The 26,312-nt window shown below is 40.7% G+C and overlaps 2 protein-coding genes across 4 annotated transcripts in view; one reads left to right on the top strand and one right to left on the bottom strand.

The window, feature by feature from the left end:
- Nucleotides 1-26,312, bottom strand: part of LOC110058667 (uncharacterized) — a 62,147-nt gene that overhangs the window by 18,174 nt on the left and 17,661 nt on the right. For 2 of the 3 annotated variants that reach the window (XM_089295135.1, XM_089295137.1), the window contains exons 2-3: nucleotides 902-1,491; nucleotides 208-272 (exon numbers count right to left, since the gene is read on the bottom strand). In XM_089295135.1, coding sequence (XP_089151261.1) covers nucleotides 208-272; nucleotides 902-1,311 — 475 coding nt within the window. In that variant the 5' untranslated portion in view covers nucleotides 1,312-1,491. Of the gene's footprint in view, nucleotides 1-207; nucleotides 273-901; nucleotides 1,511-26,312 lie in introns of all 3 variants that reach the window. The other variant, XM_089295136.1, reaches the window with a different exon arrangement.
- On the top strand, nucleotides 8,677-15,756 carry LOC149107687 (uncharacterized). Its single transcript, XM_089296127.1, has 3 exons — nucleotides 8,677-8,905; nucleotides 8,999-14,083; nucleotides 14,174-15,756. Exons 2-3 carry the CDS (start codon nucleotides 9,112-9,114, stop codon nucleotides 15,754-15,756), a joined length of 6,555 nt encoding a protein of 2,184 aa, XP_089152253.1. The 5' UTR covers nucleotides 8,677-8,905; nucleotides 8,999-9,111.

Genomic DNA, 26,312 nt, shown 5'->3' with positions numbered 1-26,312 from the left:
TTTTTACTCATAAGGGTATCTTTTAGGAATGCAATTCCTGTTTTGTCTCTTGTCGATCACTTATGATATCTTTAAAACCGTCTCTCTAGTTGATGAAGGCATTCTACGACAGAGTCATAGCAACCAATTACTAGTCAGGCTGTTTAAAATGGTTTTAGGGGGCATATACAGCTAGATTCAATTAAAATTTATGAAGTGTAATACAACCTGATTCCTTTGATCCGACAAAAGACTCAAAAGACTCTAAAGCCGTGCCGTCCCTCATTTCTTTTCTGAAAACAAAATCGGGTATTTGTGACGGATTCAAAACATCCTATGCCAGTAAAATTAACATCTTGACTGGATGTAAAAACAAGAGAAAATGAAGGAGAGGATCCCCTTGCTTCATGACAATTTAAAAAAATATATTTGTGGCTAATGTTGGTTTATTTCAGTCTGTACCCGTCACCATACAGTCTCCCCTCACAGTCACCATTTTGCTCTTTGACTGCTACTTTTATCCGATTTTTCCACGTCAAAAAATAATTTCGTTCATCAGCGAAAGTGACGTTATTATCGCCCGCTGCGTTTTTTTTCCTCTGTGTGTGTGTTGTCATCTGCTGTAAAAATGATCAAGAGCCTGCCAACTTTAAGAATACCTGGCACTTGTCGACACTGGTTTCTCGGTAAACTTGTTAATTTTGTTTCACTTCTTTTCCTTCGGCAAACTCGATTTTTCCCCTTGGAAAGTCGGGGGAAACATCGACATTCGAGAAAATTCTCTAGACTACTCATCTAGACAAGTGTATACAACTGCAGTTCTCTTGCATCTAACGGAATTTCTCATTCGTTGTTTTAGTTACAAAGAAACAGAAAATTCGAGTCATTAGCTTTCCAGTTATTAAATTACGGAATATCTTACCTTATCCGAGAAGCGTTGTCGTATACAGTAACGGTCACTTCCAACTCGTCTTTAAATCCAATTATAGAAAACTCTTCTTCTAATCTTTGCTTTACTGTCCCTGTCGCAAAAGCATCCATAAATGCCAGTAACCTCTCTTTTGTATGGAAACACAAGTAGACAAGAACAGAAGACAGTGTGATAGAGTGGACTCTATCCACCAAACTTGCGAAGGCGCTTTTCACTGCAATCTCGACTAAATCCGGGTTTCTATAGAAAAAAACTGATAATGCGACGCCGGCGCCTGCGATCGTTCCAGTTGCTAACAATGAGTTGTCAATTTTGACATTAGCGTAGAATAGTCCACAACCAACTTCCATTTCAAGAACAGGTCTAGATCCTGCAGCTTCTCTACGACGCTCCTCCGCCATCAGATTGCAATATATTTACTCTTTATCGACGTCTGTAAACTACTGTTTCTTCAGCTTTCTTCTTAATTACCAATCCTGCTCAATTTGGGATTAGTCTGTTGTAAACAGTGACTCGCCTTTGACTTTCTCCTGGTTAAGACACCTCGTTTACTGCAATTAACACGTTGGGTTTCGCCGTAACTGCAAAGGCAAGTGCAATCTTGAATAAGAATAATAAAACATCACATCAGTAACAATCAGGTCCAGTGTTGTACCTAATGTATATCAATGTGCGAGTGATTTCTGTGTGGACTGGGAAGACTTCAAATATTAAATAGTCAGTTTTATATTCAGGAAACAATGTTTGTTTTCAAATGTTAATAAAAAATCTCCAACTCAGTGACCAAAAAACTGTTGTTTAATATATTTTGCAAGTGTAAACATCATGGCGGCCGAAATAACAGAAGTTCACTGTGTCGTCGTGGCAGATATTTTGCTATCATAATCTAGTTGAAACGTCGATATAAGTTCCAAACACCTAGATATTTGCTTCCGAAGTATGACATACTCTCGTCGGAACGACAGTTTAAATATTCGTTTTCACCTTCTGTTCGCCTTTAGCTAATCAGAAAAGTAACTGAGAATGAGGACCTTTTTAATCAATAGATAACTCACGTTGGAAGAATACAAACAATATTTGTTTCCAAAATATTTGAAACCCAACAATGTTGTGGAAAAACTTGACCACGCTTTTGATTGGTCGCTTTCGACCCCAATTTTTTTTTGAAACATTTTCAGTCTTATAAGTCCCAAACATCTACTGTTCTCAATTAACCCTCTGGCCAAGTTCGAATTGTTGCGCTATAACACTACGCGTTACCTTTTCCTGTCTGGATAATATATAGATTTAGCCGAGCCTAAAAGCGGAGCTCCTGATTAAATAATTGACCATAAATGAAAAGAAGTTATTTTTCCCTGGATCACAAACTCAGAAAGTGATCAATTGTGAGCATATGATTGTTCAGTGTGTGGTTTTACTATTTTTCTTATTACATTTTAACAAACCATACCTAATAAGTGTACCCAAGATTGTAGAAATTACGCATGCAATATATCAGGGACTTTCCAAGAGACGATTGTGCAAGAAACATGTCGGAAGAAAAGTCAACAACGCGTCAGGGTTTAAGTTGGGCCGAAATTTAGTATAGTAATAACCTGGCTTGAGCCCATCATCCAATCGAAACCCAGTACCTGGTCAGCGGTCAACTTCAATAAACACGCGACCTCGATGAGCTCTTGAACTGAGCCCGGGATATGGTCACGTGTTATTGGTCAGCGGGTACCTTGTTTTGACAGCTGTCAATTAAGTATAACATGGATGGCCAATATCAAAGATGTACCCATGGTAACGGCGCTACAATGAAACGTCTATTAAGCGGACACCCTCGGGACCTTCCCAAGTGTCCGCCTAATAGAGGGTGTCCGCTTAATAAAGGTTTATAACAACTGCGCAATGTTTGTTAACAATCAGGGGCTGGGAAGAACACTCTGCAACGCCTGGCACTTTTTGTGTATCTGAATCATCCAACAAAAAAATGACGTCACATCCGGTAAGAAAGAGCGCTGAGCGGCAAAATCAAATTTGAATATGGCATAATCGTTCTCTCAGTAAGTAAAGCAATATTTTGCAATCGGCCGGATACTTTTAACGTTTTATTTGGTCACGACAAACAAAATTCAGCGGCAGTGCACGGCGAAGGACATACATTTTTGAGCTCTGTGTAATTTCGAAAAAAAATATGTGATTTTGAAAGGTTTTCAGTTCTCCGTCTACAGTTATTATGAACGAAGACCAAGGAAATGATGTTTCAAGCGAAAGAAGGCCATTGCGCAAAAGACAACGCGAAAATGGCTCTCAAACTGACGAAGAAACCCTCGCGGAGTGCGGCCATTGCTGTGAAGCTTCGGCAAACATGCGGAGAATGGAGGCCAAAATTGACCAACTTTTAGCCGTGCTGCCTGAATTAGATGCCCTAAAAGCACGCTTAACACAGGTGGAAGAGGAAAATAAAAATTTAAGAATTACGGTGGCTTCCAATCAAGAAGAGTTAACCGAACTTAAGGTTAGCATGGTCAACACGTGTTCCCTGGCAGCCGACAACGATAATGAACTCAGAAAGCTGAAAGCGGACATCCAACAGCTTAGATGCAGGAACATTAAGCTGGAGGCTTACACCCGCAGAGAGAATATAAAGATATTCAACTTGCCGGAGATAAGAGGTGAGACGCCCAGTGATACTGAGGAGTTAGTTAAATCTATGTTTGAAGAAAAAATGAATATCCGAAAAGAGGATGTTGATGATATTCGGTTCGAGCGGGTCCATCGTTTGCCAACTCGACGCAACCAAAACAATCCTGATAAGCCACGACCTGTTATTGCAAAATTCAGTTTCTACCAGGACAAACAATTTGTTTGGTCTTCAGTCAAAAACTTGAAAGACACCGGAATTGGACTTGCACATGATTATCCTAAAGAAATAGACGATATCCATGCAAAACTATACCCAGTTCTGAAGAAAGCTAAGCGAGACAAACAACAAGCCTTCTTTAAGGTCGACAAACTGATAATAAATGGTCAAGTTTACAGAGGAAAGGAAACAGAAAATCTTCCATATTATGGTGTAATTATGAGCAGTAATACCCAAGCAGATGGAGAGCTGTAGCTCTCAAATGCACGTCGGATGGACAATTGATGCATTTATGTTTTTACTTTATGTAGTTCAACTTATATTTCTCGTATTGTACTATGTATTATTAATTGTACTCATTTCTGTTCAGTGGAAACCGTTCTATTTAGTCTTTAGATCACCTTGCATTCGCGAAGTAACTTGCTTTGTACCATATTTATTTTTGTTAACTAAGTTATACTTGTTTATTTTCGACTTTGGATTTGCATTTACAGTTGTCATTTCAAATACTTCATCATCACTTTTTCCTTTGTTTCTATCTTTCTTCTGCAGTCACATTAGCGACAATTGTGATCTCAAAAGATGACCGAGGTGCTAAAACTATTATCGCTTAATGTAAAGGGAATAAGCAATTTTAAAAAAAGGAGGGCTATTTTTAATTGGTGCCGGAAACGCGCAAACATTTCATTTTTGCAAGAAACTCACTCCACGAAAGAAGCGGAAAATCAGTGGAGAAATGAATGGGGTGCGGAGCTTATAACTTGCCATGGCAGCTCTAATTCTCGCGGCGTTGCAATTCTAATCAAGAAAGCTGTTGACTGCACCATACATAAAAAAATTCTAGATCCTTTGGGACGTTACATTATTTTGAAAACTGAAATCAATGATAAGTTATATGTTCTAGTAAACATATACGCACCAAATAAAGATAAAGAAATTGTAACTTTCTTAAACAATTTAGTTATAACGCTGCAAAACGAGGATCTGGATTCCGAAAACAACATCGTAATCGGAGGCAATTTTAATTGTCCACTTAATCCTACTATTGACAAGAAAGGTGGTACTCTTATTCAACGAAAATCTGTCACATCTCGCATCGTTTGCTTGCAAAGTCAACTTGATTTAGTAGATATTTGGAGAATTAAAAACCCAGACGTTAAAAGTTTCACATGGTGTAAAAAATCTCCTCGAATTTTTTGTCGCCTGGATTATTGGCTAATCGCGAACAACTTAAATGATTCTGTACAACTGACGGATATAATTCCAGCTATAAGAACCGATCACGACGCGATCTATCTAGAATTTAGCGGAGAACCATATAACGAGTGTAGAGGACCAAATTACTGGAAGATGAATTGCTCTTTGTTAGATGATGAAGAATATGTCAACAGTGTTACTGAAATGATCCCAATGTGGATTACGGAAGGACGGGAAGAACTTTCTGATGATCGATGTGTGTGGGATTGGATCAAATATAACATAAGAGCCCACGCTATCCGTCACTCCAAAAGAAGATCAAAGCAAAGAAATGAAACAGAAACAAAACTCCAAAATAAACTTAATGTAGCGAAAGAAGCTGCTGAAACCAACCCTAGCGACAACAATGCAACCCTGTTAGATGCAGCTCAGAAACAATTAGAATCATTTTACGAAGAGAAAACAAAAGGAATTATTGTGCGTGCACGCGCTAGATGGCACGAACAAGGCGAGAAGAGTACAAAATACTTCTTAAACTTAGAAAAAAGAAATCACGTTAAGAAACACATACGAAAACTGCATATAAACGGGGCAATCAAAACGGATCCATTCTGTATACTAAAGGAAGTAGAACAATTCTACTGTGACTTGTACAAGACTTATAATATTCTTCCGGACATTGAACTTAAAAGTGACTCCTTTTTAAATGATTTAAATATTCCTACATTAACTGAAGAGCAAAAAAAATCATGTGAAGGTAAAATCTCTTCGGAGGAATGTTTACGTCTTCTCGATACTTTTCAAGACAACAAAACTCCAGGGAACGATGGAATTCCGATCGAGTTCTACAAAAAATTTTGGCCTTTAATCAGCGATTGCTTTATTAGATGTGTTAATGATTGTTTCGAAAAAGGAGAGATGTCCCAATCTCAAAAGCAAGCGTTTATCACACTCATAGAAAAAAGAGGTAAAGATCGTTCTCTCATTGAAAATTGGCGCCCAATTTCTCTTGTTAACGCGGACGCGAAAATTATGTCTAAGGTAATAGCCTCGAGAATTAAAAATGTCTTACCTTATATCATTCACCATAATCAAACAGGGTATATTAAAGATCGTTTTATCGGCGAAACCATTCGCTCCATCTATGATATTATGGATTCGACTGTTAAAGAAAACATCCCTGGTTTAATGATTTTCATTGATTTTCAAAAGGCATTCGATAGTATTGAATGGGATTTCCTTTTTAAATGCCTTGAAGCTTTTAATTTTGGTTCCGACTTTCTCCGCTGGGTAAAACTGTTCTACAAAAACATACAAAGCTGCATAATTAACAACGGCATGATTTCAAAACCTTTTAAACTTGAACGAGGCGTTAGACAGGGAGATCCACTTTCTCCTTATCTCTTCATTGTAGCTGTAGAAACGTTAGCAATTGCCATTCGTCAAAATCCAGCTATAAAGGGTATCTCTATTGGCAAGGAAGAGACAAAACTATTACAATACGCTGATGACACAACAGCAATGCTCGCCAACACTAGCTCGGCCAAAGTACTATTTCAAGTATTAGACCTTTTTAAGAATATCTCAGGCCTCAAGATCAATAACACAAAAACCGAGGGTATGTGGATTGGTTCATCAAAAGGAAACAAAGCACAACCGTTTGGCATTAAATGGCCTAACGAGCCAATTAAAGCACTAGGGGTGTACTTCACGTACGACCCAAAACTATTAAAAGAAAAGAATTTCATTGAACGTTTGGATAGTATTAAAAAACTTATCAACATCTGGTCCTCTAGAGGATTATCTGTGTACGGCAAGGTTACAATCATCAAATCATTTCTTATTCCAAAGTTTGTTTATGTCTGCTCGGTACTGCCTACACCTAAAGAATTAGTGAAAGAATTGAATCAACTGTTATTCAAATTTTTATGGAATGGGACGGATAAGGTCACTCGAGTTTCGGCTATAAATAAATACGAGGAAGGTGGTTTAAAAATGATTGATATAAATTGCATGATTAAGTCTTTAAGGCTGGCATGGATAAAACGTATATTTGATGACAACAACGGAACATGGAAATCATATCTAAAACACTTGCTGGATCCCATGGGAGGGTTTTTCTTTTTAAATTGTAACTATGATATAAAGGATTACAACATCTTCTCTCAGTTCTACAGTGAAATGCTCTCATGGTGGTCGGAGTTTCGTGATTCCTTTGCCTCTCAACGAGATTGGCAAAATATTATTTGGAATAATAAGGAAATTCGTATCGAAAAAAGACCAGTCTTCTACAAAAAGTACTTTGAGGCGGGAGTGATTCGTATCCAAGACCTACATTTTGATTTAACTATAAATGACGCACTCAGCCACTGGTCTGACAAGATAGCCCATATTAGTTATTTGCAATGGGCTGGCCTTCGCCATTCTATACCGTCCTTTTTAAAGAATATCATTTCCTGTCCATCTTTAGCTTCTCCATCCTTCTTTATTGACGACAACATCTTCGATGTCAGAAAAAAGAAATCAAAAGACTATTACTCACTTCTTGTTCGCAAAATAGCACAATTGCCTAATATCATAAACAAACTGCAGAACGATTTTAACTTTTCTATCGATCAGCTGAGACAAATCTTCAGTCTGCCACAATCTGTTGTTCTTGTGTCTTATGTGAAAGGATTTCAATTCAAAGTGCTCAACTCTATTCTGTACACTAATTCAAAATTACACAAAATAGGCTTTAAAACAGACGATCTATGTTCATTTTGGGTTCATCTTTCCCTCCAAGATGTTTTATTTGGAATATTATCCAAACCATGCCCTTTACTCAACTTACTGAACTATTTTATAATCATTGGTAAACTACTTATATGGGACTGCAGAAGATGCCAAATTCAACCCACAATTCAAGGATTTCGTATTAAAATTGCCATCAAATATGAAACGGAAAGTAAGATCAAAAAGAAAGATTATTTTAAAAAAAAGTGGGTACTAATCCCAAATTAATTTATGTATTATTTCATTTTTTTTGTTAATCACGTAGATGGCTTTATTATTATTTGAACTTTTTGAACAGCAAGACAACTGTAACTGTTTTTTTTTTCTCTTTTTCTTTCTTCTTTTTGCATTGTTAAAAGCACAAAGCTAATTAAAATATTCTCCCTTCTGTTGTATCTCTTAATTTTCAAGCTTTGTAGTATTGTTAGTATTAATATTTGTGAGCAATGTAACCGCGTTTGTATATTTCATGTGAATAATCTATTAGTAAATAATCTCGGTACTGTTAGTTAATATATAAGTGTGTTCCTCATCATTGTATATTGTAGAGTTGTTATCGTAAGCTAATTATATATTTATTTTTGATTGTAAGTTAACTGTAGATATTTTATTCTTCTGTAAGTAACTTTAATGTAAGTAACGTATGTCATTGTTAAATAAAAAAATAAAAAAAAAAAATAAAAAAATTTTGTCTTCTTCCTGGCCATATCAGCTTGTTTGAAGGACAGGGTAACTATTTATTCAGAAACACGCTGTTTTGAAGGCGTGTTTTTTACGAAATGTCGCCATTTCTTCCTTGCTGAATTCCACAGGAGTCATCGTTTCGGTGGAAATAATGAATTCTAGGTAAGTTGCACTCAATTCAAATATCCTATTCTCTTAGGTAGGCATCACACTAAGAAAAATGCACAATGACAGGTTTCTAGACATGGGGGAACCTTTGTAACGACTTGGTCTTGTTTTAGGAATGATTCGAATAGAGACATTTAAGAAGTGGACATTTCAGTGTTTCATTTATGACCCGTGCCGCTGATCATGCATTCTGCAGTCGCGGTAAATATCAAGTTTCAAAAGCACATGGTCTGCTTTTGAGTTCGTTTTAGTGTGTTCGAAGTTCATTGTTAGTGTCGAGCAGGATTTCATTTCTTATTAGCGGAACAAGGCACGAAAAACTTGTAAGTATCGATCGGTTTTCATTTAGCTTTCTTATCCTTTGTGATTCAGTTGTTATTTTGGTTTACTTAGCGGATTTACGCATTTGATTTCAGTGAATCGTTGTTCATGTAATAAAAGACGTTTGCAGTTCAGCGCATCTCTAGTTTTACTTGTTGCCGCTTTCCTGTAGTGAACATTGGGTTCCTACATTATTCAAAGTTTTTCTATGGCGTCGCAAGATCACGAGATGCCAGATGGAGCGAAAGGTACGTCGCTCCGACAAGTTCAAGAGGAAATATCGTCGAGCGAAGATCCTCGCGTCGAAACAACAGCTAATTATGTTCCACCATCCGAAACTGCGGGTTTAGAAAGTAATCTTACCTCGAGGCAGAGGGTTCCGTCGAAAGTTATGGATTCGGAGGAAGTTCGAATCGAAAGAGCTATTGATTTAAAGGCAAAAAGAGCGGGACATTTGGGGTACGTGAGAAGGAGGTTGAAATTTGTACAAGGACTTCTGTCTGAACATGCGAGCGAACACGAAGTGATGAAAGGTGTCGAAGATTACGAGCGTGCATTCCACAAGTTTGTAGACTCCCACGAAACCTACTTAAGTTTTGAAGATAATGAACGAATGAGAACTATGGCGAACGAAAGTTACGAGAATGAAAAAGAGTGCAAATTCCGCCTCGAGGTAGAGCTCAGCGCGTGGAAATATAAGGCTAAAAACGACACGAAAGGAAGGTCCAAGTCTGATCGCAAATCACATCGGTCGAGTAAAACCGGGAAGAGTTCCCGTACCAGTTCGAGTAGCGTAAGAGAGAAGCGAAGATTGCTTGAAGAAGCACGGCTGAAGGTGGAAGCACTTGAACAAAGGCAGAGCCTGGAGCGTCGCTTGGAAGAGGAAGAAGCTGAGTTTCAGAAGAGAGAGCTTGAAATCGCTAAGGAAAGGGAACGAAACAAGGCTGAGATGGCAAGGAAAATTGAAAGGATGCAGGTGGAAATGGAACTAAAGAAGGCTACTGTGGACCTCGAGATTGAGAAAGAGGAATTGCAGACCGAGCGCTCGGACGACGAAACTGTCAGTGAGATAATTCCACCATTAAATCCAGAGTTGATCCCTCACACACCACTAAGGCCTTTCAGTTTACCACAAGACACACACCTTATCCCGCAACCCCCATCTGATGTACAAGCAACCAGAACTAAGGCTTTGGAAGCTGACCATGAGGTGTCGTCGGTATCGACGTTTTCTCAGAGTGACATGGATCCCCCATACGTACCACTTCCCAACCCTGCTTCTCAGCCGAAAGAGACCAGGCAAAAGTCTTCAGTAAGAGTAGATGTAGATGAATTCAAACCGTTTGTGACCAAGGATGAGAAGAGTTCGCCCACCGATAAATTTAAAAGTGAGCTTCAAACCCCTCAGCCAAGTCACACTCAGCTTGAGCAAGTGTTGTTACAAACACTTCAGCACCTTACACAGCAACCAGCCAGCCAAGTGCCACACCCCCCGTCAGTAGAACTTGCAGATAAAGCGCCATGGCAAGCAATCGCAGAGGCACTTAAACAAGGTCCCACTCTACCGAAAATTGAGTTGATGAAGTTTGGGGGAGACCCTTCCGAGTATGGAGAATTTGTTGCCAATTTCTGCGACCACATTGAGAATCAGCTGCCCGATGATTCGCAAAGATTGACCCGTCTACTCGCGCAGTGTGTTGGAAAGGCGCGAGAGGCTATAAAAAGCTGCGTCAACCTTCCTACTGGTCAGAGGTATGGTGAAGCGTGGAAAACTCTGTCAAAGAATTTTGGACAGCCTCACATGGTGGCTGATGCACACATGAAAAGGTTAAGAGAATACAACCTTAGAAGAGTTGATGCCGCAAGTCTGATGGATTTTGCGAGAAAACTTGAAGATACCAAACGAGTGTTAACGCGTATGGGACCACTTTACGTAAGCCGCCTCGACAATGAAGATACGATTCTTATGCTGATGAAAAAGTTACCTGATGAGGGCTTGAAGCGGAAGTGGACAGACGTTGCTGGAGACCTAATTTGTTCTAAGGGACAAGTTTACTTTTATGATTTTGTGAATTTCATACAGAAACGAGCAGATCGCTTAAACAACCGTTTTGGCCAGGAACTGAAGTCGTCACTGCCTCAGCATGAAAAGGAAAGAAGACATGGAAACAAAGACAAACAAGATCTGCCATTTAAGGCTACAACCCTAGCTACCCAGAGCAGAGGAAACAGAAGGTCTGCTGGTACTGGCTTAGCCACCTTGAAGTGTTATCAATGTTCCGGACCGCATGCAATTTGGCAGTGTGAGACTTTTAAGAATGCATCTTACGAAGATCGGTCGCGAACTGTACGACAGAAGAAGCTGTGTGGAAGTTGCCTTTCGTATGGACACTTCTCAAGATCTTGTTCGAAGGGATTTTCTTGTCGGAAATCGGGTTGTGGAAAGAAGCACCATTTCCTTCTTCACCCGCCAGACCGCGAAGAGACTGACGACCGTGTAGTAGAACAAGAAAGTGCAAATCAGCAACCAGTCATTCGTGGCCAAAGTTCAGTTGGTAGAACAGCTACGACACTCACTGAATCCAACCATCCCCCGGTTATCGAATCCAGTACCTTTGCCGTATCCAGAGATTCTGCTCCAAGGGAAGCCTCAACCAGCAGTCGACCGAGGGTCTGCTTCAAGGTCGTCCCAGTAAGAGTCAGTGGGCCAGGTGGGAACAAGCAGCTAACAACATACGCCTTCCTAGACAGCGGATCAGACACTACACTCTGCTTAGAAAGTCTTGTAGAAGAATTAAGCCTTGAACGTGAGCCTACTGATTTTACCCTTTCAACAGTCAATTATGAAGGGAAGGAACGTGGTCACCAAGCCCGCTTGGATATAGAAGCACTTGACGGGAAAACGAAGTTCACACTCGATCGGGTTCTGACAATGGAGAGCCTACCCATTGGAGAGAGACATTTCGCCAACAATAGAGAATTGACAAAATGGCCACACCTTGATGGCGTCAGTCTTCCCGAAATAGAAGGGCATCGAGTCTCCATCCTTATTGGCAGCGACCGACCGGATATTATCGATGATAATTCTGAAATCAGAAGAGGAGCTCGGGGCCAGCCCTATGCTGTAAATACTCCCTTAGGTTGGACGGTGTATGGCCCAATGGGTGAACCCAACAGCAATGGCATCCATGTCAATTTCGTAAGGAGTGATCATGAAGAGATGTTAAGTCAGCAATTGGAACGTTTGTACAATACCGAGTTCAAAGATACCCTTGTGGATGTTGAAGAGAGTTTGTCGTTGGAAGACCAAAGAGCGAAGCAGATTATGGATCAATCAGCGGTCCTTGTTAATGGACATTATCAGCTCAAGCTGCCATTCCGGCATAGTCCTCCCTGCTTACCTGATACTCTACCAGTGGCAAAGAAGAGATTGTATTGGCTGAAAAAGAGAATGGAAAGAGACCCTGAGTTCCACAAGCAATATGCAAGCGTTATCCAGAAATACCAAGAAGAAGGATCTTCACGTCAAGTCCCTGATGAAGAAATTTCTTCCCTCAAACCCATTTGGTACCTACCGCATCACGCTGTTTGGCACCCGAGAAAACCTGAAGAGCCGAGAGTGGTATTCGATTGTGCCTGCAAGTCCAGCGGTGTCTCGTTGAACAATCAGTTGTTGCAGGGACCAGAGAACACAAGCTCACTTATAGGAGTCATTCTGCGATTCAGAGTTAACAGTGTAACCGTGGCAGCTGACATTAAGCGGATGTTCCATCAGGTGTTTGTGTCTCCTGAAGACCGGGGCGCTCTTTGCTATCTGTGGTGGCCGGATGGAGATTTGACGAAGGACCCGAAGACCTTTCAGATGCTAGTCCATATCTTTGGGGCTACCTCATCACCCAGCATTTGTGGTTACGCATTACGGCGAACAGTTGCCGATTACAGCGAAGGTTTCTCCTCTCAGACCATTGACGCAGTCATGAGAGACTTTTATGTCGATGACCTGCTCAAGTCCTTCGAAACGACCGGCCAGGCAGTGGAAACTACAAAGGAGCTACAGGAACTGCTAGCGAAAGGAGGATTCCAGCTGACCAAAGTTATGTCCAATGAGCGCGAAGTCCTAAATGCATTCCCACCTGAACATCGAGCACCAGCTGTCAAGGACTTAGATATCAATCTCAACAGTCTACCCATGGACCGAGCCCTAGGAATCCATTGGGACATGGAGGCAGACACCTTCAACCTAGTTGTTAGTGATAAATCCCATCCAGGGACCCGGAAAGGCGTCCTGTCGTCGATTGCAACAATTTATGATCCCCTTGGTTTGGTTGGTCCCCTAATCCTGCCTGGAAGAGAGATCAACCAAGAGCTATGCAGATTAAAGTATGACTGGAATGACAGGCTCCCTGATGAACTAGCAGTGAAGTGGAGAGATTGGAAGGAAGGACTCGCAAGCCTCACCGGTTACAGTATCCCTCGATCCTTTACTCCCCGAGACTTTGGAGAAGTAGAAAGAGCTGAACTCCATCACTTCGCAGACGCTTCTGAAGGACATGGATATGGGACAGTAACTTACCTGCGTTTCGTTAACAAAGAAGGGAGCATCCACAACAGTTTCCTCATGGGCAAGTCGCGAGTGAGGCCTCTAAGGAGTGGTATCAGCGTGCCTAAGATGGAGTTGACCGGTGCCACCTTGTTGATCAAGATGGACAAGCTCATTATGCGAGAGTTGGAAGGTCGCATCAAGATCCACAGCGTCACCTTCTGGACCGATTCAATGATTGTCCTAAGGTACATATTCAATGAGACGAAAAGATTTGTCACCTTCGTCGCCAATCGTGTTGCTGTCATCAGAGAAGGATCAAGGCCCTCACAATGGCGTCACGTTAGGTCAGAAGCTAACCCGGCTGATTTGGCCTCGAGAGGAATAAAGGCCTCCGAAACCAAGAAGTTAGAAGTGTGGAAACATGGCCCAGATTTTCTGTGGAAAGATCAAAAGGAGTGGCCGCAGCAACCCGCTGATCTCCATCAAGAACTATCAGACCAAGATGAGGGAGTCAAGAAAGAGAAGATCACCGTTAATGCATGTGCCGAGAAAGAAGACTTCTGGGGCACTTTATTTGAAAGATTCTCAACATGGGAGAAGTTAAGAAGAGTGGTGGCTTGGATCATTCGAGGAGCCCGTAAGCTGTTGTAGTTGCGAACGAAGCCAGTGGCAGCCACTGTTTCGCTTGTGAACCCAGAGGAGAAGGTTCCCCACCTCCTATTGTTAGATGTAGAAAAAGCAGAGAGAATTATCGTAAGGAACGTCCAGATTCAGACCTTTCCTGAAGAGTTGTCCAACCCAAATCCGTGCAAAGGCCCTCTCGCCAAGTTGAAACCATTCGTGAATCAAGGAGTCTTGCGAGTTGGAGGAAGACTAGCCCGTGCAGACCTCAGCTATGATGTAAAACACCCAATGATATTACCTGGGAAGCACCGTGTAACAGAGATGATCATCCTCCATTACCACCATGCTAATGGTCATGTAGGTCCACACCAAGTACTAGCGGAGATAAGACAGCGTTTCTGGATTGTGAGTGGTGTTTCGTCCATCCGACGTGTCCTGCGGCAATGCCATGAATGTAAGCGCCAGAATGCTACAGTGGGAGAGCAGATTACAGCACCACTCCCAGTGGTGAGAGTTTCTTCAGACAGCTACCAGTTAATCTACCCGTTTGCTGCTGTTGGAATAGATTATTTTGGACCACTCTACGTCCATGCAGGACCACTTAACAGATCTGTGAGAAAGAATCCCAAACTCCACAAGCGCTATGGTTGCATCTTTACCTGCCTTAGGTATAGAGCCGTCCACATCGAGCTTGCGAATGATTTAACGACGGACAGCTTCATTCAAGCAGTAACAAGATTTGTCGGGAGACGAGGTCCACCCAGGGTTATTTACAGTGACAATGGCACAAACTTCAGGGGAGCAGAAACCGATGTTTTGAATGCGTTGAAGACCTGGGACCAAGAAAGAGTAGGACGTGAGCTGCTTCAGGAGAATATACAGTGGTATTTCAATCCTCCGGCGGCAAGCCACCAAGGAGGTGTTTGGGAGCGGCTCATTCGCTCCGTTCGAAGGATTCTCCACGCCATGATTGGTGAGCACCTTGTCAATGAGCAGACCCTAACGACATTCCTGACAGAAGTCGAGAAGATCCTGAATAGTCGACCGATCACTCGTGTGTCTAGCGACCCCGACGATTTAGAGGCCTTGGCCCCTAACCACATACTGCTGTTGCGCCCGAATCCGTGTTCAGCTCCTCGTAAATTGGAATACTCCGACAAGTTTCAAGCAAGATGGAAACATGTGCACATTTTGGCGAATGAGTTTTGGGCCCGCTGGGTTAAAGAATATCTTCCCTTGTTGCAGGGACGCCAAAAGTGGCTGAAGCAGAGGCGAAACTTCAAGGTCGGAGACTTGGTCATCATGAAGGATGCAAACCTCTCCCGAGGACAGTGGCCCAAAGCGCTAGTTCAAGAGACCTTCCCAGATTCTGATGGTGTGGTGCGACAAGTTCTGGTGAAAAGTGCAAGAGGTGTCTTCAGGAGAGATATCCGCAAACTCTGCCTTCTGGAAGAGGAGCTATTGAAGTCCATTGAGGAGTCCATGGAGAAGAAAAAAAAACCTGAACTTGTGCGATTAGTTATTGAACTGTCGATTGACCTTTTTCTTAAGATCCAGGAATTTGGAATCAATGACATTCTTTCTGTTATCAAACGAGTCAAATACCTAAAGACTACGAGAGTCTTTGGGGGGGAGCATGTAACGACTTGGTCTTGTTTTAGGAATGATTCGAATAGAGACATTTAAGAAGTGGACATTTCAGTGTTTCATTTATGACGCGTGCCGCTGATCATGCATTCTGCAGTCGCGGTAAATATCAAGTTTCAAAAGCACATGGTCTGCTTTTGAGTTCGGTTTCGTCTGTTCGAAGTTCATTGTTAGTGTCGAGCAGGATTTTATTTCTTATTAGCGGAACAAGGCACGAAAAACTTGTAAGTATCGATCGGTTTTCATTTAGCTTTCTTATCCTTTGTGATTCAGTTGTTATTTTGGTTTACTTAGCGGATTTACGCATTTGATTTCAGTGAATCGTTGTTCATGTAATAAAAGACGTTTGCAGTTCAGCGCATCTCTAGTTTTACTTGTTGCCGCTTTCCTGTAGTGAACATTGGGTTCCTACAACCTTATTAACAGAAGCGCATTTTTTAAAATTTACTGATGCCAACACTCGAGAGTATTTGAGTGCTGTTAATCGTATCACTGCAAGAATAGACCCGCACACATAACGCGCTTTGCAGAACGTTCTTGCCGATCGACACTAACACAAACTCATGTGTTTGCTCATGACTCAAACTGATGCCATAAAATGTTACGATTGGTTAAGAACCTTAAACAAGATATGTTTTCCCTAAGCAATCCCTTAATTGATAAACGCTTCGTTACAGGCAGCCCGTGAACCCCTTAAAAGAAACCAAGAGGATTAGTTTTAACAGCGATTAAGTAATTTGGACATGTCGTGGTTTTTTCTCGTTTATAATCAAATTTATTTTTCCGTTTCAACAGTGTTAGACGTCAGCAACTATAGATTACAAATTCTGTTTACCTTTGCAAATATCTGCATTAGTTCTGGAGATATGTGAGTTTAAAATGTGTAAAATATATGCAAATGAGAGGACTGATGATGTCTTACACCAAACACAATGTTACATCAAGTGCAGACCATATATACAGCAGAGATCATTGAAACTTGGTAGCCTTATAGTTCTACAGGCAACAAACTAATATGACTATAAAAAATATGTTCCCAATTGGCAACTCAATCTTTTCCAGTCTCCTCTAACCCAATTTCAATAATGCAGTGATTTTCAGCTTCAGATTTTCAGGGCCATGACTTGGACCTTACTATTTAATAGGCTTGCTGGATCATGCAGATGAAGCACCATTGGCAAATATCAAAATGAACTCCAACGGTGGCCAGAAAAGCCTAGAATATCAGGGAAGGTCCGAAATGCAGTCTGTTGCCATGGTAACAAAACTGTTAAGCTCATATTATGTAGCACATCTGTAAATTGCATCATAATAACACTGTCCCCACTGGAGCCCATGGTTCAGTAGTTTACTTGGACAATAAATTTCATAACTTTCCTGGGGGACTGGATGATCTAAATGGTATGTGGGAGACTCCCAGAATATTTGCAAGAATGTATGACTATCTCTACAGGTATTCATTGATAAATAAATAAATAAATAAATAAATAGACACTAACACTACTAACATGATTGAGTTTGGAAAATATATAATATATTTTTAGTTTATGACATTTTCAAAAATTCCCCTCTCCCATCTAACATGCTGATCTTCTTTAATTTGGTACTTGAAATTGATAACAAGGATGCTACACCTTGGCAACTCGTTGGCCAGGGTATGTTGCACAGTCTTCACATCAGATAATGGGTCTGTACATATTATTTATGTATTTATTAAAAAGAGATCTCCCCATCCCATCCCTATGGAAATTCCAAATTTGATTAATACATTTCTTTAAAAAGTTTGGCTTTTGAGACCCTCCCCATCCTTGGAATTTCCAATAGTCTCCTTGGGGTGGGTATGGACATTTTCTAGAACCACACAATAAAACAAATAAACAAACTTTAAGATAAAATGTTAAAGTATAAGTCAGTGTGACATATATACATTGACTAACTTATAAAGACATGATTGATCATTGCAACTATACACAACTTAAGCAAAGGTGAAATTATAGCCTGAAAAAAACAAATTAGGTGTGAACTGGATTCCAACCCATGACCTTTGTGATGCCGGTGCGATAACTAATTAAAGTTCTATGCTACAACGTACCAAACTACTAATTTATTATGAAGTGACACAGCTAAAGGAGAGTTGTCAAGATATCAACTTTTTGTGAATTCTAAAAGATTAATATGAGTCTTCTAAATTTAAGATTATTATACCTAACAAAAGACATACAGTAGGGCACTGCACTGTGTGCTCTCTCTACACACTCTTCCAGGCAGGATAGTAATACATATACGTGTATTTTTTTTTTTTTTTTTTTTGAATACACTGTTACTGCATGGTCATACAAGAGGCACTAGTTGCTGCTGAGTAGTCTTACTACGATTATCAATTGAGTAAGGCGGGCCAAAAGTTTGGTCACCAAGTTTTAACGTAAAAATCGTGTTGTTGTCACGAGCAACTGGCTCTGTATCCATTGGCAACTTGTCGGCTTTTGACGTCATCGGCAGCAAAGCGCGCGAAATTGTAGGCGACACGACAGGCGACGCATGGCTGTTGATATTGTTACCAACGGAAACGAGGTAAGTTGCCCGTGACAACACCATAATTTTAAGGCCAAAACTTCGTAACCAAACTTCCCTCGTGCCTTACTCAACTGATAATCGTGGTAAAATAAGTGAACTAAGTGTGACAAAATATAATGTATATTAAATCTGCACCAGTTCAGTACAATTTAATACCAAATTTTAATCAGCCGCAAAAAAATTATTGTTAGCACCTGATATTACATGTACTTTGTGAAGGCTTCTGAAGCGGTTATACTTTTATAAAGTACCTGGCAGCAAGTACTATTTTGATTTACTAAAGCAAGACTGTAGTAACTACTAAGAAAATGTGTTTGGTACATCCCAGAAAAATTGGGTGGGGGTCAGTGCGGCCCTCTTCACAAAAGTTAAATTCTTACCCTATTTATGACCATAATCTGCGATTTTCCCTACCCCATTTATGACTGTTGCGACTGCTACAGTTGCCCTAAACATAAGTTTTGAAGGACCTTTGTTGATGGTCTTATCGATAATGATGAAAATTGAGGTAGCTTATTCTAAAAAACAACCAAATTAAAGACTAAAGGGCAAAAGCCTTACCCTAGTGTATTTATGACCAAAATGGCTGAATAACCATACCCTTTGGGGCTGCACATAGCTATATATAGCACATAGAGGAGAGTTCCCCCCCCCCCCCCTCCCACTGGAGCACTGGAATCAAAATATTATTGCCTTGATGACATAATAAAGATAAAATCTCAAAATAATCAATAGTTACATGTATGCATGGGACTTCACCATCAAAATGATGCCTGTTGCTTACTGTAAATTGCATAAATTACTCCTACAATGTGCGAGAATTCTGTTAATCTGGTGACCAACAGGCCACAAAAATCTGACTGTATAATTAACAAATAAGAAAATGACCGACTGAGCTTTTGTTTGAGCCAGAATAGAGTGGCCATAATAACGAGGTGGCTGTGTTAACGGGGGTGGCTGTAAGGTGAGGTACATTCCACAGTAGTGATAAAGATGACACTCTCAAACACCAGTACCCATAAAGATTTTGGACAGTATATTTCGCATAATCAGTTGGAAGAGGAAGAGGGAAAATGGAAATAAAATAGAATGGCTCTTGTGTGCCAGAGACAACCCTTTCCCCGAGTTACCCTGGCAGAGCTAACTTTTCACTTATTTCTTTGCAAAATTCAACCAACCGTTTACACGAGGATCATGAACCAGACTTGGGGGCGAGACAATTCCCGAAATTTTTGCTTCAAAAGTCGAAGTAATGTGTCTGCGACATCTTTCCATCCTCAATATTAAATGAAACGAAACTGATGGTTTACAAATAGAGGGAAATCTTGAGTAATCGAACCGCCATTTTCTCGCTTTGTGAAACGAGTCGCGAAGCGCAGTTTAAACCGGATGTGACGTCATTTTTTGTTGGATGATGCCTATACGAAAATTTCAGGAGTCTTCTGCCCCGCCCCTGTTAACAATTAACATTCAGCGGTTCCTCTGTACTGTAATAAAGTTCCAAGTTGTTAACGAAGCTATCCAGAGTTCAAGTTCATCAGTTTTCATTACCAACTTTAATTTGTTTGTGATAATGCCCTTTCCATACGGCAATGATAAGACGGATATATTTAATCGACTATTTCAAGGACGTAATCCAATGCCGCATTGTCAATTCTGTCCGGTGTCCGCTTAATAGAGGTTTTTAACAATAGAAATTAGCCAAATACAGTTTATTTTAATGTCCGCGTCCGTTAGCTTAATAGAGGTGTCCGCTGAATAGGGGTTCGTTATAAAGGGAAATATAACACGTGAATTTCGGGACCAGGCTAAGTGTCCGCTTCATGGAGGTTTCACTGTACTCTCTTATTTTTCAAGGTATGGGGCTTGGCGTACGGACAGTCACGTGACAACCAAAATTTTCTGGATCGATGGGTTACCAAATTTTCTAAGTTATGAAGATCCGCTCGCGTGCCGGAGCTCCGCTATTACTTTCGCTGGTTATAAATTAGGCCCCACACACTGTGCTGGAGAAATTTGAAAACGCATCTTTAATTCTACGGTTAAGCCTACAATCCACACTTATCTGTCACGACAACGGTCGGGAGCATTTCGAAAATGCTCTTCAAACCGGAGAAATTTGAAAACGCCGGGTTTTCGTTTTCGTGTGGACGGAAAATATTTTGAAAACGAAGCTTTTCGAGAACGATGACATCAGGACAATCATGTGATTTCCCAGTCAGAGTTTTCCTCAAGCACAACTCCGATCATTGCATTTTAAACTTCTCCGGCGTAGTGTGGACGGAAAACATTTGACGCGCTTTCAGAGTGAAAACGTCGTTTTCATATTTCTCCCGCGTAGTGTCGACGGGGCCTTGGCATTACGAGACAGCTGGAATTTCAGGCCGAGGTTGTTTCTTCTGGGACTAAATACAAGGACCCGTCTCCAAAAGAGAAATCCAAACAACCTCAAGGCGTAAGGTGCGGTGCATTGCTTTTTACCCTTTCAGACCCATTTCGCTCTCACTGGAATGTCTCACCGTTGGAGGTAAACCTTTTTGAGTTCATAATGCTATTACAACAACAGATATTCTTGACCGTATTCATCTAGCTGAAAAGTCTCAGACTTTGCTTCTTCGGCAGCCATTTATCTTTCTGAAAGCTGCAAGGTGATACCAAAGTACCTGCAGAGCAGCGACTCAAGTGATGAGTCTGCCAGCCAACCAGAAAACGACAATAATGCGAGCGGCTAAATGGTTACCAGTTCCCATTTGCTGGGTACCCATTTTAACCGTAAAATACGTCCCAGTGCCCGATGAAATCACTAGAGGTAATCACATGAGGCCGACTGGCTGAGTAAAATCAAGGATTCACATCAATCGTGTTGTCGAAGTTGCAGAAATTAGCAGAGTCACTAAGGAACAAGGGCAATTTCTACTATATTAATCCTTGATTTTACGATGAATCCTTCGAATACTTATTAATAACATAGAGGGCAATATTATGTTTATTTGAAAGTCAAAAACGCGCGTAGAAAATCATTTCAATGTTCAGCCTGATAAATTCATCGTCAACTTACTCGAAACAAGACGACGCTATTGCATATTGTTGCAAATAGAACAATAGCCGAAGCAAACTTCTTCACCGTTGCCAAGCGACATAACATCCAATCATTTTCACAGAAGATAGAAGCGAATTCAGTGATTTCGCCTTCTACATTACAATTGGTGTATGCAAAATGCAAGGAATTGTGTTCGGCGATAATATCAAAGACGCAAGGAATTGTGGTTATGCGCGAATGGAAGATTGGGTCGTTTCCCATGTGCTCTCTTCGATCGATGAAAGCAAGGATAAAAAATATCGGGAACAACAGGAGCATATCCAACAAAACACTCTTGTGGAGTCTCGACTAATACTAACAGTAGTCATCTGGAAAATTGCAGAAATGAAGAAGTTAGTATTCAAAGCGCCCGCCGTGAGCCCAAGTCAGTTTTCAAAATTTTATCGTTACTTTACTCTAAGAACTAAGGTATCTAAAAGACAGTAATGCTGCAGCACATTTTGTTGATAGTGACATATTTTACGCAGTGATTCATATACCTGTGCATTCCAAGACTTACATTAACCTTTATTTCTTAAAGCAGTGTGTAACTTAAAATCTGCCCTTGTATGCATCAACTTCATGCATGATGACGCATCGATGACGAGGTGTGACAAGAGATCGTGAAAAAAAAGCACATAGTGATCTGAACTATGTTTGTACAATCGAAAGATGTGGAAATTGTAGGAGCAGAAATCTGACTTATAAATTCTGTACTGGTACGTGTTAAATGTCTCTAGAATGGGTGTCTGGAAAACCCGAATAGCGAATAGCGAATAGTCGCGAATAGCGAATAGCGAATAGTCCCGAATAGTGCGAATAGTCTCGAATAGTGCGAATAGTGGCGAACAGTCGCGGAAAGTAGCGAATAGTGACGAATAGTCGTCAATAGTCACTGCTTTAGATCTACGTATCCTGCGTTAATTAATTATCCAAATAAGCAACAGAATTTCAGTGAATTTAGTATCTTTTCTTCTCCGGACTCAGGCTAGTAGGCTGTCCATCGCTGACATCAAGAAAACAGAAAACACAAGGATAACCTAACAAAGACGTATTTACGCCTTTGCAGTGGTTAAAACAGAAGAAATTACGTTTAAAAACACCTTTTGTCCTGATAAGGGTCTCTACCAGGGGGGGGGGGGGGGGGGGAAGCGGGCTGGTAGCTACCTTTGATCTCGCCGCTTTTCTGGTTTCTATGATCGCCCCAGTAAAGAAATCTATCAGTCATTTGAGAACCGTAACGAGCATGCACATAACGCGAAACCGAGAACCGAAACATGTTTTGCCGCCATTTTTGTTCAGGATTTGTCTTCGATTCGATAACTTTTTACTCGCTGTTAGCAATTTTTAACGACAGCTCTGAGACAATCAGGACTAAGGGAACGAAGGACCAGCTTTGTGCTATTTTCCTGGCGAGCGTGGTTGCATTCTTGGTTGCCTGGAGAGGTTTCCCGTCTCAGGAAGAAAACGAAGCTGAAGTTTTTACTGTGGAAATTTCAAGGTTCATTACTACGATTATCAGTTGAGTAAGGCACGAGGGAAGTTTGGTTACGAAGTTTTGGCCTCAAAATTATGGTGTTGTCACGGGCAACCTACCTCGTTTCCGTTGGTAACAATATCAACAACTGTTGGTCGCCTGTCACGTCGCCTACAATTTCGCGCGCTTTTCTGCCAATTGACGTCAAAGGCCGACAAGTTGCCAACGGATACGGAGCCAGTTGCTTGTGACAACAACGCGATTTTTACGTTAAATCTTGGTGACCAAACTTTCGTCCCGCCTTACTGAAACTGATAATCGTAGTACCTTCCATCTTCACACCGACCAATTATTCTTCTCCAATTTCTATGGAAAATAGGGATGTCGAACTGTTTCATGTCTGCCATTATATATCGCGAAGCCTCCGAACATAAGTCTTTAAAATATTCCTCAACTCTTCAGTTCAGAGTTGTACATTTAAACTTGAGCTTACATTAAACAAGCTTTTCTGTTTAAAGTTTTTTCCGTCTTAACTTACTGTCTTATGAAAGACTGCATTTACCCTTTGATTTTCCTGTAATATGTTGAGTCTGAAGACTTTCTTTCGAGTAATTTAAATCATGAAACTTGAAGGAAGTTGCAGGTCAGTCAACAACATTGAAAATAGCTACCAGTTTGCATGTCTCGATAATACAGTGATAAATTATAGAGGTTTTGAAAGCTCCTTCCCTTACTGTTCAGTACCAATGTGAACCGGCAAATTAATCGTTTTTCTGTTTCTGCATATGGGAATGTCCAATATGGACTATTTGTTAGGCACAGACTCAATGTGAACCTTTACTAGGTTAAGGTGTTTCATTTACAAGTTATTGACCCGTGAAAATAAAGAAAGCAGCTTCTTGTCACATGCTTTGGCATAATTTGTACTGCCGGGTGATAAGCATCAGTTTTGTTTGTGTGGTGGGAGAAAGCTCTGTAATACTTCTGGATGTCAAAATAGGGCTGCCATATACTTATCTGCTGAGGGAGATAATTTATGAAATAGGCCCAGGGAAGGCAAATGAGCTATGTTACTTGTAGTTGAGTGCTAGTAATGAGGTACGCAGGTAAAATGGTCATTCATCCAGACAACTTGGGCAAACCTGAGTCAACAGAACCTCCACAACATTTGAAATTTTGAGACTTGGCTTTTATGCTTTCGAGAATAACAAGAAAAGACATTAAGTGCAGGGATCTGTAACAGCCATTTAGCCCCCAAGTCTATAAGCCCTTAACCATTTAAACGCCAACCAGAAGTCGATAAGCCCCCAACCAGAAATAAAAAAAAAAATGTATATTTATGAGTAAGGGCCTAATCGACTTGTGGTTGGGGGCTAACCAGCTAGGGGCTAACCAAATGACCGGTAACCAAAGGATCAGGTTTGCTTTATTCCTCTAAGGCAAAAAGATGAGTAGAATGTTAATATATCAAATTTGGCTTAAAGAGTTGATTATCAGTGGCTTTTTCCTGTTATGGAAGGATAGCTAAATAAAACAGCAAGGAAGACTAATATAAAGCCAGATGAATGAAGTCTTTAATAGTACTTGTCTCAAATGACAATTCTTAGTGCAAGAGAGGAGCGTGAACCCTTTGAAAACTGATTGAGAGGTGGCATAAAAAACTAGTGCCAGGGAAAGGGCTACAGAAAGAGCATAAAAATGAGGTGGTAAAGTCAAACTTCCTGCACACTCCCCATCTCAACGACTTGATTGGACCCATGATTTAAGCCGTTAAGTTAAGAATGTCAAAACAAAAGTCTAAGGATGATTATGAAGAAACAAAAACAATCAACTGTTGTGTTGTAACAGAAGCATAGCATACGTTTCTGGCTGTAACCAAAGAGATGGTGATGAATTCTCAATTCTGCCGAGGGACCAATCCAGTATTCACTTTCATAAATAATGCCAGATGCTTTGCCTGAAACTGAAACAGACCTCTTGTAGTAACGTAACAGAAAAGCGTCGTACCCGCTGTACTCACTATGAAACCTGCTTTAACTCTGTCAGTTAAATGCAAACAAAAAGGGTCACGAAGCTGTTAAGCTGTTCAAAAATAGCAACCTTTACCATCAGGGAGTCCGGAAATATAGAAAAACTTCAGTTTATCCCGTTGATAGGACCAGGGATAATAGGACCATGGATAGGACACCGCTACAAAAAATGCTCGAATGAAATATTCATTCCTACAATCTGACTCGCACTGTGGAGTTCCTGCTCGCAGGTTTACGTTGGAATATTTATCCCCGATGCCTCGATCAAAATGTCTAAGATTTAGATGTAGGGCAACTAGAACTTTTTCTTAGATGTTTGAACGTGAAATATGCGCGACGTTTACAAAACTTTACAATCGAATCCCGCTCATGGAAGTCCGCCATGTTTGTTTTCTACCAACCAGTACTTAGTTTCGCTCGGCCAAATTTCTTAACTGGGGCGATCATAGAAACTCGGTTCCAGGTCTCGCTACTTGCCTCCCCTGGTCTCTGCTTTTAAGCGAGAAAATCCCATCCTACCGGTTGCTGAGAGGTTGACTACGAGATACTGGGTACCCTATTTGCTACGATTTGCCACTATTTGCCACTATTCGAGACTGTTCGCCACTATTCGCACTATTCGTGCTATTCGCTATTCGCTATTCGAGACTATTCGCTGTTCGCTATTCGCGACTATTCGCTATTCGGGTTTTCCAGACACCCCTCTAGAATGTTGACAGACTGTGTCGAGGACGCGTCCATCGCGATGTGTGAAAATGCTAAAGCTTTAACTTAAATTCATGTTTAGATGAAAAGGACTAGATCGTAGCATATATGAAACTCAATGTGGCCCATTTCGCAAATTTGCGAAATACGTGACTAACATTGGCGTGACTGCCTTACTTCTTTCGTTACCAAGGTGATAGGTAACCTCAACAGTAACAACAGTAACCTCAAACGGGTTGTATAGTAAACCTTAACTTAACCAAACTCGAACTCTTTGCTCAAAAATCATCACTGTATCGATTTTTATCTACGAAAAGTGTTAAAGAATCTGAAGAGATAAGTTACATATCTTAACAGTCTTCGAACAGCTCGTTTCGCAAAATACAGATCTGTAATTTGCGAAACGAGGCACTTCTGACTCTTTGGCTCAAACTCTTTTGTTTAAAAATCATTGCTGTATAGAGCTGTACCTGCGAAAAGTGTTAAAGAACCGGAAGAAATAAGTTACATATCGACACAGTCTTCGAAGAGCTAGTTTCGCAAAATACAGATCTTCGAATTTACAAATTCTACACTTCCGCTGTTTTATTCCTTGTTTAGGTTATCGCACGGAGGAAACTGGCTGTTGTGATACTTGCTATGTTCGTTTCAGTACCGGTTCATCCCTGTTCGTTTCGTTTCGTTTCGTAAAATACAGTAAGCCGTTCATTTCAGAACAGCTTTATACGTT

The sequence above is a fragment of the Orbicella faveolata genome, unplaced genomic scaffold (assembly GCF_042242905.1).
Source record: "Orbicella faveolata isolate gen_17 unplaced genomic scaffold, um_ofav_v1 contig_26, whole genome shotgun sequence".
Classification (NCBI taxonomy): Eukaryota; Metazoa; Cnidaria; class Anthozoa; order Scleractinia; family Merulinidae; genus Orbicella; species Orbicella faveolata.
The sequence above is the reverse complement of the archived record's forward strand: the minus strand, read 5'-3'. Positions and strand labels throughout refer to the sequence as shown.